General features: G+C 47.9%; 1 protein-coding gene across 1 annotated transcript; it reads left to right on the top strand.

The window, feature by feature from the left end:
• Window positions 1-6,690: 6,690 nt before the first annotated feature.
• ACOT6 (acyl-CoA thioesterase 6) lies at window positions 6,691-13,899 on the top strand. Its single transcript, XM_032180318.1, is given in 3 exon segments — window positions 6,691-7,147; window positions 11,029-11,231; window positions 13,294-13,899. Coding segments are annotated over 3 exon segments (1,266 nt in total).
• The last annotated feature ends 914 nt before the right edge of the window (window positions 13,900-14,813 follow it).

Below are 14,813 nucleotides of genomic sequence, written 5' to 3'. Positions count from 1 at the left end.
TATCCAGGCATGATGGTGCATGTCTGTAATCCCAGCTACTCGGGAGGCTGAGGCAGGAGAATCACTTGAACCCGGGAGGCAGAGTTTGCAGTAAGGCAAGATCCCACCATTGCACTCCAGCCTGGGCAACAAGAGCGAAACTCTGTCTCAAAATAAACAAACAAACAAACAAACAAACAAAAACTGTGATCCTCGAACACTCGGGGAGACTGATTTGAGTAATAATAAAACTCCGGTCTCCCACACAGCTGGCTCTGTGTGAATTACTCCTTCTCCATTGCAAATCTTGAGAAATAGGGTCTATCTAGGCAGTGATCAAGGTGAACCCATTTGGTGTTTACAAAATCAGCTCTGTCTAGGAAGCAGGCAAGCTGAACCAACTGGGTGGTTACAAAACTGCCAATATGTCTCACTTTTGAGCCTTACCAAAGGTAACCTCCCAGGTGCACAGAGAAAGGAAAATTCAAAATGGTTCGTGGAGGGGAAGAGAATCAACAAATGGTAAAGGTCACACAGATATCAAACCGGAAAGGACTTCTTCCCTGAGCCAGGAATTGAACCTAGGCCACTGTGTGAGAGATCAAAGCCTTAGCGACTGAGCTACAGCACTGGGCAGTCTTCATTCACCTTCCCAGAAGGAGTCTAGAGTAGTTGATTCTGAGCTTGCAAAGGCTTTTAACTACTCAATAATTTTTAGAGCTAACTATAACATGATCCCCCCAAATTCCTGTTCCCTGGAAGGTGGAGACCAAGAGGAAGTACCACCTTGTGGTTACAAGGTCAAGCTCTCAAGGACATAAAACAAGATGGAGGCCGGGCACTGTGGTTCATGCCTGTAATCCCAGCACTTTGGGAGGTCGAGGTGGGTGGATCACCAGGTCAGGAGTTCAAGATCAGCCTGGCCAACATGGTGAAACCCTGTCTCTACTAAAAATACAAAAATTAGCTGGGTGTGGTAGCACATGCCTGTAATCCCAGCTACCCGGGAGGCTGAGGCAGGAGAATTGCTTGAACCTGGGAAGCAGAGGTTGAAGTGAGCCGAGATTGCACCACTGCACTCCAGTCTGGGTGACAGAGACTCAGTCTCAAAAAAAAAAAAAAAAAAAAAAGAGAAATGTCCTGAACTGTACCTTGGCCCCTTTTAGCCAGGGCTGGAATGGCTGGGACACAGGGCACCAAGTCACAAGGCTGCACACAGCAGGGGGGCTCTAGACCCAGACCAAGAAATCATTTTTCCCTTCTAGGCCTCCAGGCCTATGATGGGAGGGGCTGCCGTGAAGGTCTGTGACATAACCCTGGAGACATTTTCCCCATTGTCTTGGTGATTATCATTAGGCTCCTTGTTACTTATGCAAGTTTCTGCAGCCAGCTTGATTTTCTCCCCAGAAAATAGGGTTTTCTTTTCTTTTCTTTTTTTTTTTTTTGGAGACAGAGTTTCGCTTTTGTCATCCAGGCTGGAGTGCAATGGAGCGATCTGGGCTCACTGCAACCTCAGTCTCCCGGGTTCAAGCAATTCTCCTGCCTCAGCCTCCGAAGTAGCTGGGATTACAGGTGTGCACCACCACGCCTGGCTAATTTTTGCATTATTAGTAGAGATGGGGTTTCACCAAGTTCACCAGGCTGGTCTCGAACTCCTGAATTCAGGTGATCCACCCACCTCGGCCTCCCAAAGTGCCAGGATTATAGGCATGAACCACCATGCCCAGCAGGGTTTTCTTTTTTTTTTTTTCTTTTTTCTTTTGAGATGGAGTCTTGCTTTGTTGCCCAGGCTGGAGTACAGTGGTGCAATCTCGGCTCACTGCAAGCTCTGCCTCCAGGGTTCAAGCGATTCGCCTGCCTCAGCCTCCCGAGTAGCTGGGATTACAGGCGCCTGCCACTGTGCCCGGCTAATTTTTGTATTTTTAGTAGAGACAGGGTTTCACCACCTTGGCCAGGCCGATCTTGAACTCCTGACCTCGTGATCCACCTGCCTCGGCCTCCCAAAGTGCTGGGATTATAGGCATGAGCCACTGTGCCCAGCCAGGGTTTTTCTTTTCTATAGCATAGTCAGTCTGCAAAATTTCCAAACTTTTATGCTCTGCTTCCTCTTGAACGCTTTGCTGCTTACATATTTCTTCTGCCAGTTACCCTAAATCATCTCTCTCAAGTTCAAAGTTCCACAGATGTCTGGGGCAAGGGCAAAATGCCACTAGCCTCTTTACATAGCGAGAGTGACCTTTACTTCAGCTCCCAACAAGTTTCCCATCTCCATCTGAGACCACCTCAGCCTGGACTTCATTGTTCATATCATTATCAGCATTTTGGTGAAAGCCATTTAATGAGTCTCTAGGAAGTTCCAAACTTTCCCACATATTTCTGTCTTCTGAGCCCTCCAAGTCTGTAGGCAGTTCTAAACTTTCCCACGCTTTCTTGTCTTCTTCTGAGCCCTCTAAACGGTGCCAACCACTGCCTGTTACCCAGTTCCAAAGTCGCTTCCATATTTTGGGTATCTTTACAGCAGTGCCCCACTCTCTGTGGTAGTAACTTACTGTATTAGTCTGTTCTTACACTGCTAATAAAGGCATACCTGAGATGGGGTAATTTACAAAGGAAAGAGATTTAATTGACTCACAGTTCAGCATGGCTGAGGAGGCCTCAGGAAACTTACAATCACGGCAGAAGGGGAAGCAAACATGTCCTTCTTCACATGGCGGCAACCAAAAGTGCTGAGCAAAAGGGGGAAAGCCTTTATAAAACCATCAGATCACATGAGAACTAACTATCACCAGAACAGCATGAGACTAACCACTCCCATGATTCAATTTCCTCCCACCAGGTCCCTCCCAGGACATATGGGGATTATGGGAACTATAATTCAAGATGAGATTTGGGTGGGGACAGAGCCAAACCATATCACGTGTAATGCTAACCCTCTGTGTACAGGTTTCGTGAACGATATTGATTGTATGAGGGAGACTGAGCTCATGTCACTATGCCATCAATGAGAATTGGTCGGTGAATACCAATCCTCCATAGCCATGACTGGGTCGCTGAATCAAATGATGCAGTGTGCATCCAAAAGCTGCCTCTTCCTCTGTGGGTGATCAGGGAGTGAGCCAAACATAGGATGGACAATGTCATACCTGGAAAGCTGGCAGATGATGGGATCCTGGACATTGGGCATGCTGGGGGTGCTCCTACCTATCACTCCTGGGTACAAGACACATTACTGGGCCGGTAGCCTAAAAGTATGCACCCATGCTTGTTAGGAACCTGCCAGGTCGTGGCTGATTCTAGGTTTAGGTCCTCTATGAAATTTTTGGTACCATACATAGGAGTCAGTGCTCATGAAAAAAATGATAAGAAAACTATGCCTGATATTTCTGCTTCCAGTGCCACTGCCTTGGCAGCCCAGGGACATCCTTCAACTCCCTTGGCAAGGTTGTTTTATTATTTATTTTTTTTTAATATTTTTTATTTTATTTTTTTTGAGACGGAGTCTCACTCTTGCCCAGGCTGGAATGCAGTGGCGCAATCTCGGCTCACCACAACCTCCGCCTCCCGTGTTCAAGTGATTCTCCTGCCTCAGTCTCCCCAGTAGCTGGGACTACAGGCATGCACCACCATGCCAGGCTAATTTTTTTGTATTTTTAGTAGAGACGGGGTTTCATCATGTTGTCCAGACTGGTCTCGAACTCTTGACCTTGTGATCCACCCTCCTCGGCCTCCCAAAGTGCTGGGATTACAGGCATGAGCCACCGCACCCGACCAGGTTGTTTTAAACAACAGAATTCCTCTAGGCTTTTTTTTTTTAAGACTAATTGGAGGAGAGTGTGCCACTGCCAACACCTCCTGGTGTACCTGGATAAACACCTCAGGCATGGTGGAGACATAGGTAGAGGAGATCTGGAAGCAGGCCTACTGGCTGCAGTCAGAGTGGCTACCTAAAGAATCTTTCTTGGACCTCTTTAACAACTTCTTTTTTTTTTTTTTTTTTTTGAGACAGAGTCTCGCTCTGTCACCCAGACTGGCGTGCAGTGGCATGATCTCGGCTCACTGCAAGCCCCGCCTCCCAGGTTCACGCCATTCTCCTGCCTCAGCCTCTCCGAGTAGCTGGGACTACAGGCGCCCACCACCACGCCCGGCTAATTTTTTGTATTTTTAGTAGAGACGGGGTTTCACCGTGGTCTCGATCTCCTGACCTCATGATCTGCCCGCCTCGGCCTCCCAAAGTGCTGGGATTACGAGCTTGAGCCACCGCACCTGGCTCTTTAACAACTTCTTACCTGGATCACTAGGACTTGGGGGTAGGCCACAGCTCCAAGCAAGCCTGATCATCCTGCTTATTACGGTAGTCTCCTGGGCCTAGTGCAATGTATCCTGGCCATGGCTTAATAATGTTGCACCAAGATTGTATCAGTCAAGGTGTCGCTTTTTTTTTTTTTTTTTTTTTTTTTTTTTAGACGGAGTCTCACTCTGTTGCTCAGGCTGGAGAGCAGTGGTGAGATCTCGGCTCACTGCAATCGCCACCTCCCCGGTTCAAGCAATTCTCCTGCCTCGGCCTTCTGAATAGCTGGGATTACAGGCGCATGCCGCCACATTCAGCTAATTTTTGTATTTTTAGTAGAGACAGGGTTTCACCATGTTGGCCAGGCTGGTCTCAAACTCCTGACTCCAAGTCATCCGCCCCTCCTCGGCCTCCCAAAGTGCTGGGATTACAGGCATGAGCCACCGTGCCCAACCAAGGTGCCATATTAATATGATCAGACAAACCTCTGCCTCCAGATCCTGGGGGTCTGGAGGGCACATGAAATGTACTAGGTTTACTAAAGGAGGTATCTGGGTTGGGGATGGACTGCAGGGCAGTTCTCTGGTTGGCCTTGGAGTGACTCATTTCTCCCCTCTTTCTCACTATTTGTTCTCAAGTATAGAATGTGCTGGGAATGTAACATCCTGAGATAGGGACGGACTGGCTGGAATAGCCCTGGCTCCATTCCAGCCCCTCCCTACAAACAGGATGTCTTTCAATGCTTTAGCCCAGCAGTCACATGACCCCAGAGTACAAAACTCAGGGCAGCTGCAGTGCAAGTGGGGCACACGCACATGAGACTCCATCATCCAGGCAGCATTCCTGAGCCTTGGGGGACTGGTTTCCAATGATTCTTAGGCTTCTGTCATTCTTTGCTGCCTATCTGTAAGTAATAAATCCAGTTCATGTAAATTGTTGTATTAAATATATGAATGTGTTTTCTCACTGGACTCAGACAAGTTGGTAACCAGCATACAGTGAACTTGCTTCATAGAGTCTAATACCTTTTTGTTCAGTTTATACATGTTTACTGAGCTGGGCATCACTATATGCTCTTCCCTCTTCTCCACCCTGCTATGTTCCCAGCTAGACTGAGTTGTGTGGTTGGGTTTGGCCAAAGAGAAAAACTGAAACACAAGAGGAGAGTCAAGGGACTTATAGTCTCCTCCTTCCTGCCACAAACCATAGGTTCCTTCTAGAAAAGGTACAACTCCTTTCAGACTGCCCCCTTCCCTTGAACCTTCAGATTCAGGGTTCTACACCGAATCTTGTTTCATTGTTTTTGTTTTTAAATCTTGCCCATGCCTTTGTAGATAGTACCTTTATAATACTCTCCTCAATTACACAGGCTGAGAGTGCCACTTGCTTACTGCCAGAACTCTGTATGCATACAACCCAAAAGGGATTCTGCCAGTGATTAGATTTGTGAGGTAAGAAACAAAACAAAACTTTCACTGGGTACTAACCCTACAGGTGTGTCAGTGTAGTGTTTTTACACATTAGCCCATTTAATGGTCACAATAAGCCTTTTCAAACAAGAAAACTGAATTTAGAGGGTTGTGTTTCTTGCTAAAGATCACCAGGTATTAATATTAAGGATCAGGGTCAGACCAGAACTCGGCTAGGTCTGCCTCCCTAAACGTCAGCTTTGCTCCAGGTACCATTAGCCCTGGAAAAAAGGCTTGGTAAGGGACTGAGGGGTAAAGGACGGATTACGACCATGTTTCTCCAAGGGGTCACCTGAGTACAATCACCTGGGATGCGTTTTCAAAATCTAGATTCTTGGACTGTATCTCTCTCAATCCTTTAGCTCTCAGTGGTTTCTGTGCCTCTATTTCGACACTCACCACATTGGATTGCAGGAATAGTCATTAACTTTTTTTTTTTAGACGGAGTTTTGCCCTTGTTGCCTAGGCTGGAGTACAATGGTGCGATCTTGGCTCAGTGCAACCTCTGCCTCCTGGGTTCAAGCAATTCTCCTGCCTCAGCCTCCCAAGTAGCCGGGATTACAGGTACGCGCCACCACACCTGGCTATTTTGTATTTTTAGTAGAGATGCGGTTTCATTGTGTTGATCAGGCTGGTCTCGAACTCCTAACCTTAGGTGTGATCCACCCACTTCGGCCTCCCAAAGTTCTAGGATCACAGGCGTGAGCCACCGCGCCCTGCCAGATTGGTCATTAACTCTTATTTCAGCAGATACTCCTTCATTTGGGACACTGGTGTATTTGCACAAATTCTAGGCGCCCCACGCAGCGGCCTGGAGGAGCCTGTCCCCAAGTCCAACCAATGGGAGTAGTGTTAAGGGCTCCGCCCTCGACTACCTTCCAGCGCTGGGCAAAGCCGCCAGGCCCGCCCACTGACTCCGCGGAGCTGGGTCGCCCCCGTTCTACCCAGGTCGGGATGGCAGCGACGCTGATCCTGGACCCCGCGGGCCGCTGCTGCTGGGACGAGCCGGTGCGCATCGCCGTGCGCGGCCTGGCCCCGGAGCAGCCGGTCACGCTGTGCACGTCCCTGCGCGACGAGAAGGGCGCGCTCTTCCGGGCCCACGCGCGCTACCGTGCCGACGCCCGCGGCGAGCTGGACCTGGAGCGCGCGCCCGCGCTGGGAGGCAACTTCGCGGGGCCCGAGCCCATGGCACTGCTCTGGGCGTTGGAGCCGGAGAAAGCCTTGGTGCGGCTGGTGAAGCGCGACGTGCGGACGCCCTTCGCCATGGAGCTGGAAGTGCTGGACGGCCACGACCCCGACTCCGGGCGGCTGCTGTGCCGGGCGCAGATCAAGCGTGACTTCCTCCGGCCGGGGGTGCGGCGCGAGCCGGTGCGCGCGGGCCGGGTGCGCGCCGCGCTCTTCCTGCCACCAGGTGAGTAGTCTGCCCAGAATTTGGTCTAGCTCTGCGACCCCCACCGGCCCCTTGCCTGTCCTGGGAATCGCGTGATTGTGGAACATCCCTGAACTTGTTCCTTCGCTCCAGAGTCTGTCATGGATTCCGAGTCTCTGGGCGTCCGCTGTTGCCCAGGCTGGAGTGCCCTGGCTGGATCATAGCTCACACTGCAGCCTCGAACTCCTGGGCTCAAGTCTTCTCGCCTCAGCCTCCTGAGTAGCTACTCCAGTCTTTCCTTTTTAAGTTTCACGTCCCTCCCTGGAGGCACTACCACTTTAGCTATGTGCTGAATAGTGCATTCAACTTATTATATATTTATTGAGAGCCACTATGTGCCAGCCATGTAGTTTTGTTTGAATACGATATGGGCAAAACCTTAAGCTGATGTGCAAGAATGATTTTTGCCTCCTTTCACATCAAACTTCCAAAGAAACTAAAATCCACAGTATTGGCAATGCCCTTTAATTGTTTAAAAACACACACAAAACTGCCTGACAGTCCTCTGCCTTCTATCATAAACATGCTGTACGTGGTTCTCAACCTGCAGTGATTAGCCGCCCTCCCTGGGGGAAATTTGGCAATATCTGGAGACATTTGTGGTTGTCATACCTCAAGGGAGAGGTGCTATTGGCATCTAGCAGGCAGAGGCCAGAGATGCTGCTAAACATTCCACAATGCACAGGACAACTGCCAGAACAAAGAATTATCTTGCTCAAAATGTCTGTACTACTGAGCTTGAGGAACCCTAGTCTAAGTAAACACAGGATGTTTGCTAGGTAAAGGTAGCCCACAAAGAAGACTCCTGATTAATCCCTTCTAACTAAATTCCTGACTTAAACCTCAACCACATAAAAATGCTGAGCCAGGCACAGTGGCTCAGGCCTGTAATCCCAGCACTTTGGGAGGCTGAGGTGGGCAGATCACTTGAGCCCAGGAGTTCAAGACCGGCCTGGGCAACATGGTGAAACTCTGTCTCCACACACACACACAAAATTAGGCAGGCATGGTGGTGCATGCCTGTAGTCCCAGCTGCTTGGGAGGCTGAGGTGGGAGGATTGTTTGATATCAGGAAGTAGAGGTTGCAGTGAACCGAGATCACGCCACTGCATTCCAGCCTGGACAACAGAGTGAAACCCTGCCTCAAACAACAACAACAAAAAATTCTAGAGTTGCAACAGCACACAGAATCCTTAAACTGAATTCTGTGATTATTCTCCAAAACAAGAAAACTTGCTTTATTTTTACAGCACTTCAGCAATTCTTAGCCTTAACTCGTGGCTGCCCACTACACTGTGAATTCCTGGGGCTGGAATTGAATCTTACAGATTTCTAAATATCCATGTTCCTGGAGGCTTTCACAAGGATATAGTAGGAGCTCAATAAATCATACTGACTGGGCCAGACGCAGTGGCTCCACCTGTAATCCTAGCACTTTGGGAGGCTGAGGTGGGTGGATCACTTGAGGCCAGGAGTTCAAGACTAGCCTGGCCAACATGGTGAAACCCCACCTCTACTAATAATATAATACAAAAAAGTTAGCCAGGTGTAGTGGCTCACACATGTAGTCCCAGCTACTAGGGAGGCTGAGGTGGGAGAATCACTTGAACCTGGGAGGCCGAGGTTGCAGTGAGCCAAGATCACACCACTACACTTCAGCCTGGGTGACAGAGCGAGACCCTGTCTCAAAAAAAAAAAAAAACATACTGACTAAGAATCAACTAAAACCTTTCATTAAAAACCAACAAGGAGCCGGGCACAGTGGCTCACGTCTGTAATCCCAGCACTTTGGGAGGTCGAGGCGGGAGGATCACCTGAGGTCAGGAGTTCAAGACCAGCCTGACCAATATGGTGAAACCCCATCTCTACTAAAAATGCAAACATTAGCTGGGCATGGTGGTGGGTGCCTGTAATCTCAGCTACTCAGGAGGCTGAGGCAGGAGAATCGCTTGAACCCAGGAGGCAGAGGTTGCAGTGAGCCAAGATCGTACCATTGCACTCCAGCCGGGGGGGACAGAGCAAGACTCCGTCTCAAAAAAAAAACAAAAAACAAGGCAGCCAGACACGGTGGCTCACACCTCTAATCCCGGCACTTTGGAGGACCGAGGTGGGTGGATCACGAGGTCAGGAGTTCAAGACCAGCCTGGCCAAGATCCAAGATGGTGAAACCCCGTCTCTACTAAAAATACAAAAAATTAGCCCGGCCTGGTGGCAGGTGCCTGTAATCCCAGCTCCTCAGAGGCTGAGGCAGGAGAATTGCTTGAACCCAGGAGGCGGGGGTTGCAGTGAGCCGAGATCACACCACATCACTCCAGCCTGGGCAACAGAGAGAGACTCTGTCTGATAAAAAACAAAAACAACAACAACAAAAAACAAACAAGGCTGGGCGCAGTGGCTCACGCCTGTAATCCCAACACTTAAGGAGGCCGAGGTGGGCAGATCACCTGAGGTCAGGAGTTTGAGACCAGCCTAACCAACATGGTGAAACCCCATCTCTACTAAAAATACAAAATTAGTTGGGTGTGGTGGCACATGCCTGTAATCCTAGCTACTCGGGAGGCCGAGGCAGGAGAATCGCTTGAACCCCGGGGGAGACGGAGGTTGCAGTGAGCCGAGATCACACCATTGCACTGCAGCCTGGGCAACAAGAGTAAAACTCTTGTCTCAAAAACAAACAAATAAACAAACAAACAGGCTGAGTGCAGTGGCTCACACTTAAAATCCCAGCACTTGAAGAGGCCAAGGTGGGAGCATTGCGGTGGGAGGATTGCTTAAGGCCAGGAGTTTGACACTAGCCCAGGCAGCATAGTGAGACCCCGTTTCTACAAAAAGTAAAAAATTAGCCAAGCATAGGGGCCTAGCTACTTGGGAGGGTAGCTACTTGAAGCTGGAGGGTCACTTGAGCCCAGGGACTCAAGGTTACAGTGATCTACAGGCTACGGTGCAGTGGTGTGATCACAGGTCACCACAAACAAATTCTTGGGCTCAGATGATCCTCCTGCCTCTGCCTCCTGAGTAGCTAAGACAGGGGTCTTGTTGTGTTGCCCAGGCTGGTCGTAAATTTCCAGCCTCAAGTGGTCCTCTTATCTTGACCTCCCAAAGCACTGGGATTATAGGCATGAACCACCACGCCTGGCCTCATTATGTTATTTCTAACTTGGTTTATTTTTGTTTGTGAAAATAATTTATATTATTATTATTTTTGAGACGGAGTCTTGCTCTGTCACCCAGGCTGGAGTGCAGTGGTGTGATAATAATTTATATCGTTAAAAATTTTTAGGCCGGTTGCAGTGGCTCACGCCTGTAATCCCAGCATTTTGGGAGGCCAAGGTGGGCAGATCACCTGAGGTCAGGAGTTCAAGACCAGCCTGGCCAACATGGCAAAACCTTGTCTCTACTAAAAATACAAAAAAATTAGCCGGGTGTCTGGTGCACGTCTGTAATTCCAGCTACTTGGGGGGCTGAGGCAGGAGAATTGCTTGAACCCAGGAGGCAGAGGTTGCAGTGAGCCGAGATTGCGCCACTGCACTTCAGCCTGGGTGACCGAGTGAGACTGTCAAAAAAATTAAAAAAAATTTTTTAAATTTCAATACCTTTTGGTGTACAAGTGGTTTGGGGTTACACAGACAAACGGTACAGTGATGAATGCTGAGATTTTAGTGCACCTGTCACCTGAGTAGTATACACTGTACCCAATATGTAGTTTTTTTATCCCTCTATATTATTATTATTGTTTGAGAAAATAAGACATTTTGTTCTTTCTCTGCCAGTCTCTCTACCCCCAAGCTCCTTGGCTTCAAAAACTTGTTTGCTTACTGTCTTTTGAGAATCTAAAGCTCCTTGTGATTTGTGATGTTCTCCAGGCAAGGGGCCCTTTCCTGGGATCATTGATCTGTTTGGGAGTGGCGGGGGCCTTTGTGAATACAGGGCCAGCCTCCTGGCCGGGCATGGTTTTGCTGTGCTTACCCTGGCTTATTTCAGATTTGAAGACCTCCCCGAAGATCTGAATGATGTACATCTGGAGTACTTTGAAGAAGCCATGGACTTTATGCTACAGCATCCAAAGGTGGGTTCTGGTGATCACCTGAGTGCAGAAGAGAGGGGATAGAGCTGACGCAGGGCTGAATCCAAAAGCCCTACCAGAACACTGGGAACTAGAAACATGCCAGGAGATACCAAGTCTCCTTCAAAAGTTACTAGGATGGAAGCTGGGCATGGTGATGTGCACCTGTAGTCCCAGCTACGTAGGAGGCTGAGACTGGGGGATTGCTTGACCCCAGGAGTTCAAGACCAGCCTGGGCAACATTTAGTGAGACCCCGTCTCAAAAAAAGTTTTTATACTAGGATTATTATTTCCATTTTCTCCCATCTCTGTCTAATCCCTTAAGACTTGACTATTTAGTTGTCTTTGTAATTGTGGACCAAAATTCAAAGAGCACAGGACTAAAAAAAGTTCTGGCTCTGCGTCTACCACAGAGTGGCCTTATGATTCTGAATAAGGCAGTTACTCTCTCTAGATTTCAATTTTCCTCCTTAATAAGATTAACGTAAGTGTATATAGAGAAAATGACTATAAAGAGATATTTTTTGAGACAACTGGAGACATTTGAATAAGAATGGTGTATTTGATTATATGAAGTAATCATTAATTTTGTTGGGTATGATAATGGTATTATGGTTTTGTAAAGAAAGTCCTTATCTGATAACAGAAATAATTAATTAATTAAAACATTTTGGCCAGGTGCGGTGGCTCACATCTGTAATCCCAGCACTTTGGGAGGCCGAGGCGGGCAGATCACCTGAGGTCAGGAGTTTGAGACCAGCCTGGCCAACATGGTGAAACCTCGTCTCTACTAAAAATACAAAAATTAGCTGGGCATGGTGGTGCACACCTGTAATCCCAGCTACTCGGGAGGCTGAGGCAGGAGAATTGCTTGAACTCAGGAGGCAGAGGTTGCAGTGAGTCGAGATTACACCATTGCACTCCAGACTAGGCAACAAGAGTGAAACCCCATCTCAAAAAAAAAAAAAAACCCAACAACAACAGTAACAAATTTTGGTATAATTAAAAATGGAATGATATATACTCTTTGTTATCATCCAGGTTTAAAGAGACCCAGACATTCTAATGCTAAGATATAAGATGTCCTGCAGGGTTCTCTCCTCAACAACCCCTAGTGCTCTTGGGATCCGGCACCCCAGAATTCTCTGCCAAACAGCTCTGATCCTGCTTCCAGGCCCTAGGCCTCTTTTCTGGGTTTGTCAGTGTATATATACCTAGGCCTTAAACTTGCAGGCTGGGGTGTCCACACACATGTGTGAAAGGCCCCTTAAGGTCCATGAAGGAGCCAGTGATGGAAGAGAAGGAGTGTGGTGCAGGGCCCAGGGGCTGGCCTCTCCCCTGTGTCACCTTCCAGTACAGAACTCCAGTGGATTCCAAGATTTTAAATTTGAGCCTGACCTTATGAATTGTTATGGTGGTATATTTATCAAGGCAGGAGAAAATAATATACTGTATTTAACAGTTTGTTCATTTGATTTATAATTTTGAAATATTTAGGTATAGGGTGTCTGGGCCTCTGTGTATACTCCTGACCCAGTCCTCATAAATATTAGAGGATGACCCCCTACTAGGAAATCAGTTGATTTGCTTATTAGAAGACATATTTGAGCTTTGCAGATTGTTGGATAAGGAAGGAAAGCAAATAATAGTTAAGAAAGCTACTGGCGGGGCACGGTGGCTCATGCCTATAATCCCAGCACTTTGGGATGCCAAGGCGGGTGGATCACTTGAGGTCAGAAGTTTGAGACCAGCCTGGCCAACATGGTGAAACCCTGTCCTACTAAAAATACAAAAATTAGCTGGGCGTGGTGGTGGGCGTCTGTAATCCCAGCTACTCGGGAGGCTGAGGCATGAGAATCGCTTGAACCCGGGAGGCGGAGGTTGCAGGAGGTGGAGCTTGCAGTGAGCCAAGATGGCGCCACTGCACTCCAGCCTGGGTGACAGAGCGAGACTCCATCTCAAAAAAGAAAAAAAAAAAGAAAGCTACTTGGAGAATGTAAAATCACTGTCTGTGTCCTCCATTTATGAATTCTAAGCTTGTTTTCCTTCTCTTTTTCCTCAACAGGAGAAAGGTCCTAGTATTGGGCTTCTTGGATTTTCCAAAGGAGGTAACCTGTGTCTCTCAATGGCTTCTTTCTTGAAGGGTGTCACAGCCACTGTACTTATCAATGCCTGTGGAGCCAACACAGTAGCTCCTCTACATTATAAGGATATGATTATTCCTAAACTTGTCGATGATCTTGGAAAAGTAAAAATCACTAAGTCAGGATTTCTCACTTTTATGGACACTTGGAGCAATCCACTGGAGGAACACAATCACTGAAGTCTTATTCCATTGGAAAAGGCCCAGGGACCCTTCTTGTTTATTGTTAGCATGGATGATCAAAGCTGGAAGAGTGAATTCTACGCTCAGATAGCCTCTGAAAGGCTACAAGCTCATGGGAAAGAAAGACCCCAGATAATCTGTTACCCAGAAACTGGTCACTGTATTGACCCACCTTATTTTCCTCCTTCTAGAGCCTCTGTGCATGCTGTTTTGGGTGAGGCAATATTCTATGGAGGCGAGCCAAAGACTCACTCAAAGGCACAGGTAGATGCCTGGTAGCAAACTCAAACTTTCTTCCATAAACATCTCAATGGTAAAAAATCTGTCAAGCACAGCAAAATATAACATTGAAGCCACAGACCAGATACCATTAATAAAAATCCTATTCATACAACTTGTGTTGGGTTTTCTTCTTTCTTTCCTTTTTTTTTTTTTTTTTTTCTGTCTCACTGTCACATAGGCTGGAGTGCAGTGGTGTAATCTTGGCTCACTGTAACCTCTGCCTCCCAGCTATTCTCTGACCTCAGCCTCCTGAGTAGCTGGGATTATAGGCACATGCCACGGCACCCAGCTAATTTTTGTATTTTTAGTAGAGACAAGGTTTTGCCATGTTGGCCAGGCTGGTCTTGAACTCCTGGCCTCAGGTGATCTGCCTACCTCAGCCTCCCAAAGTGCTGGGATTACAGGTGTGAGCCACCATACCCAGCCTGTGTTGGGTTTCCCAGAGCCCGTAGCAACCTTTTTTGTGACAAAGCAACCAGCTCAGCTTCTTTGTCAGGTCCTCCCTGATTCTCAACCTTTGCAACCAGCCTTCCTTCACCGCTGGGTCCACATAGGCTTAACCTTGATCTTATTTGTAGGACTGGTCTTCACCTTAAGCAAGAGAAATGTAAGAAGTACTTTCCCAACTCTCAGTTACTGGCCCAGCTTTGGCCTTGTGTCCCCTTTCTGAGGACTGACCTTTGGTATTGCTCTGGAGTCTCATATATCCCCTTTGGCCCTAACTGACCACGTCTGAGTCTTGGGAACCTGCCAACTCTATTGCCTTAAGGAATGGACTCTGCCTCATTCTTTTTTTTTTTTTTTTGAGACAGAGTCTCGCTTTTGTTGCCCAGGCTGGAGTGCAATGGTATGAGCTCGGCTCGCTGCAACCTCTGCCTCCCGGGTTCAAGCGATTCTCCTGCCTCAGCCTCCCAAGTAGCTGGGACTACAGGCTTGCGCCACCATGCCCAGCTAATTTTTGTATTTTTAGTAGAGAC

Source organism: Hylobates moloch, unplaced genomic scaffold (genome assembly GCF_009828535.3).
Source record: "Hylobates moloch isolate HMO894 unplaced genomic scaffold, HMol_V3 SCAFFOLD_16, whole genome shotgun sequence".
In the NCBI taxonomy this organism is placed as follows: domain Eukaryota; kingdom Metazoa; phylum Chordata; class Mammalia; order Primates; family Hylobatidae; genus Hylobates; species Hylobates moloch.
Note: the sequence above shows the minus strand (reverse complement) of the source record. Positions and strands in the feature narration are given on the sequence as shown.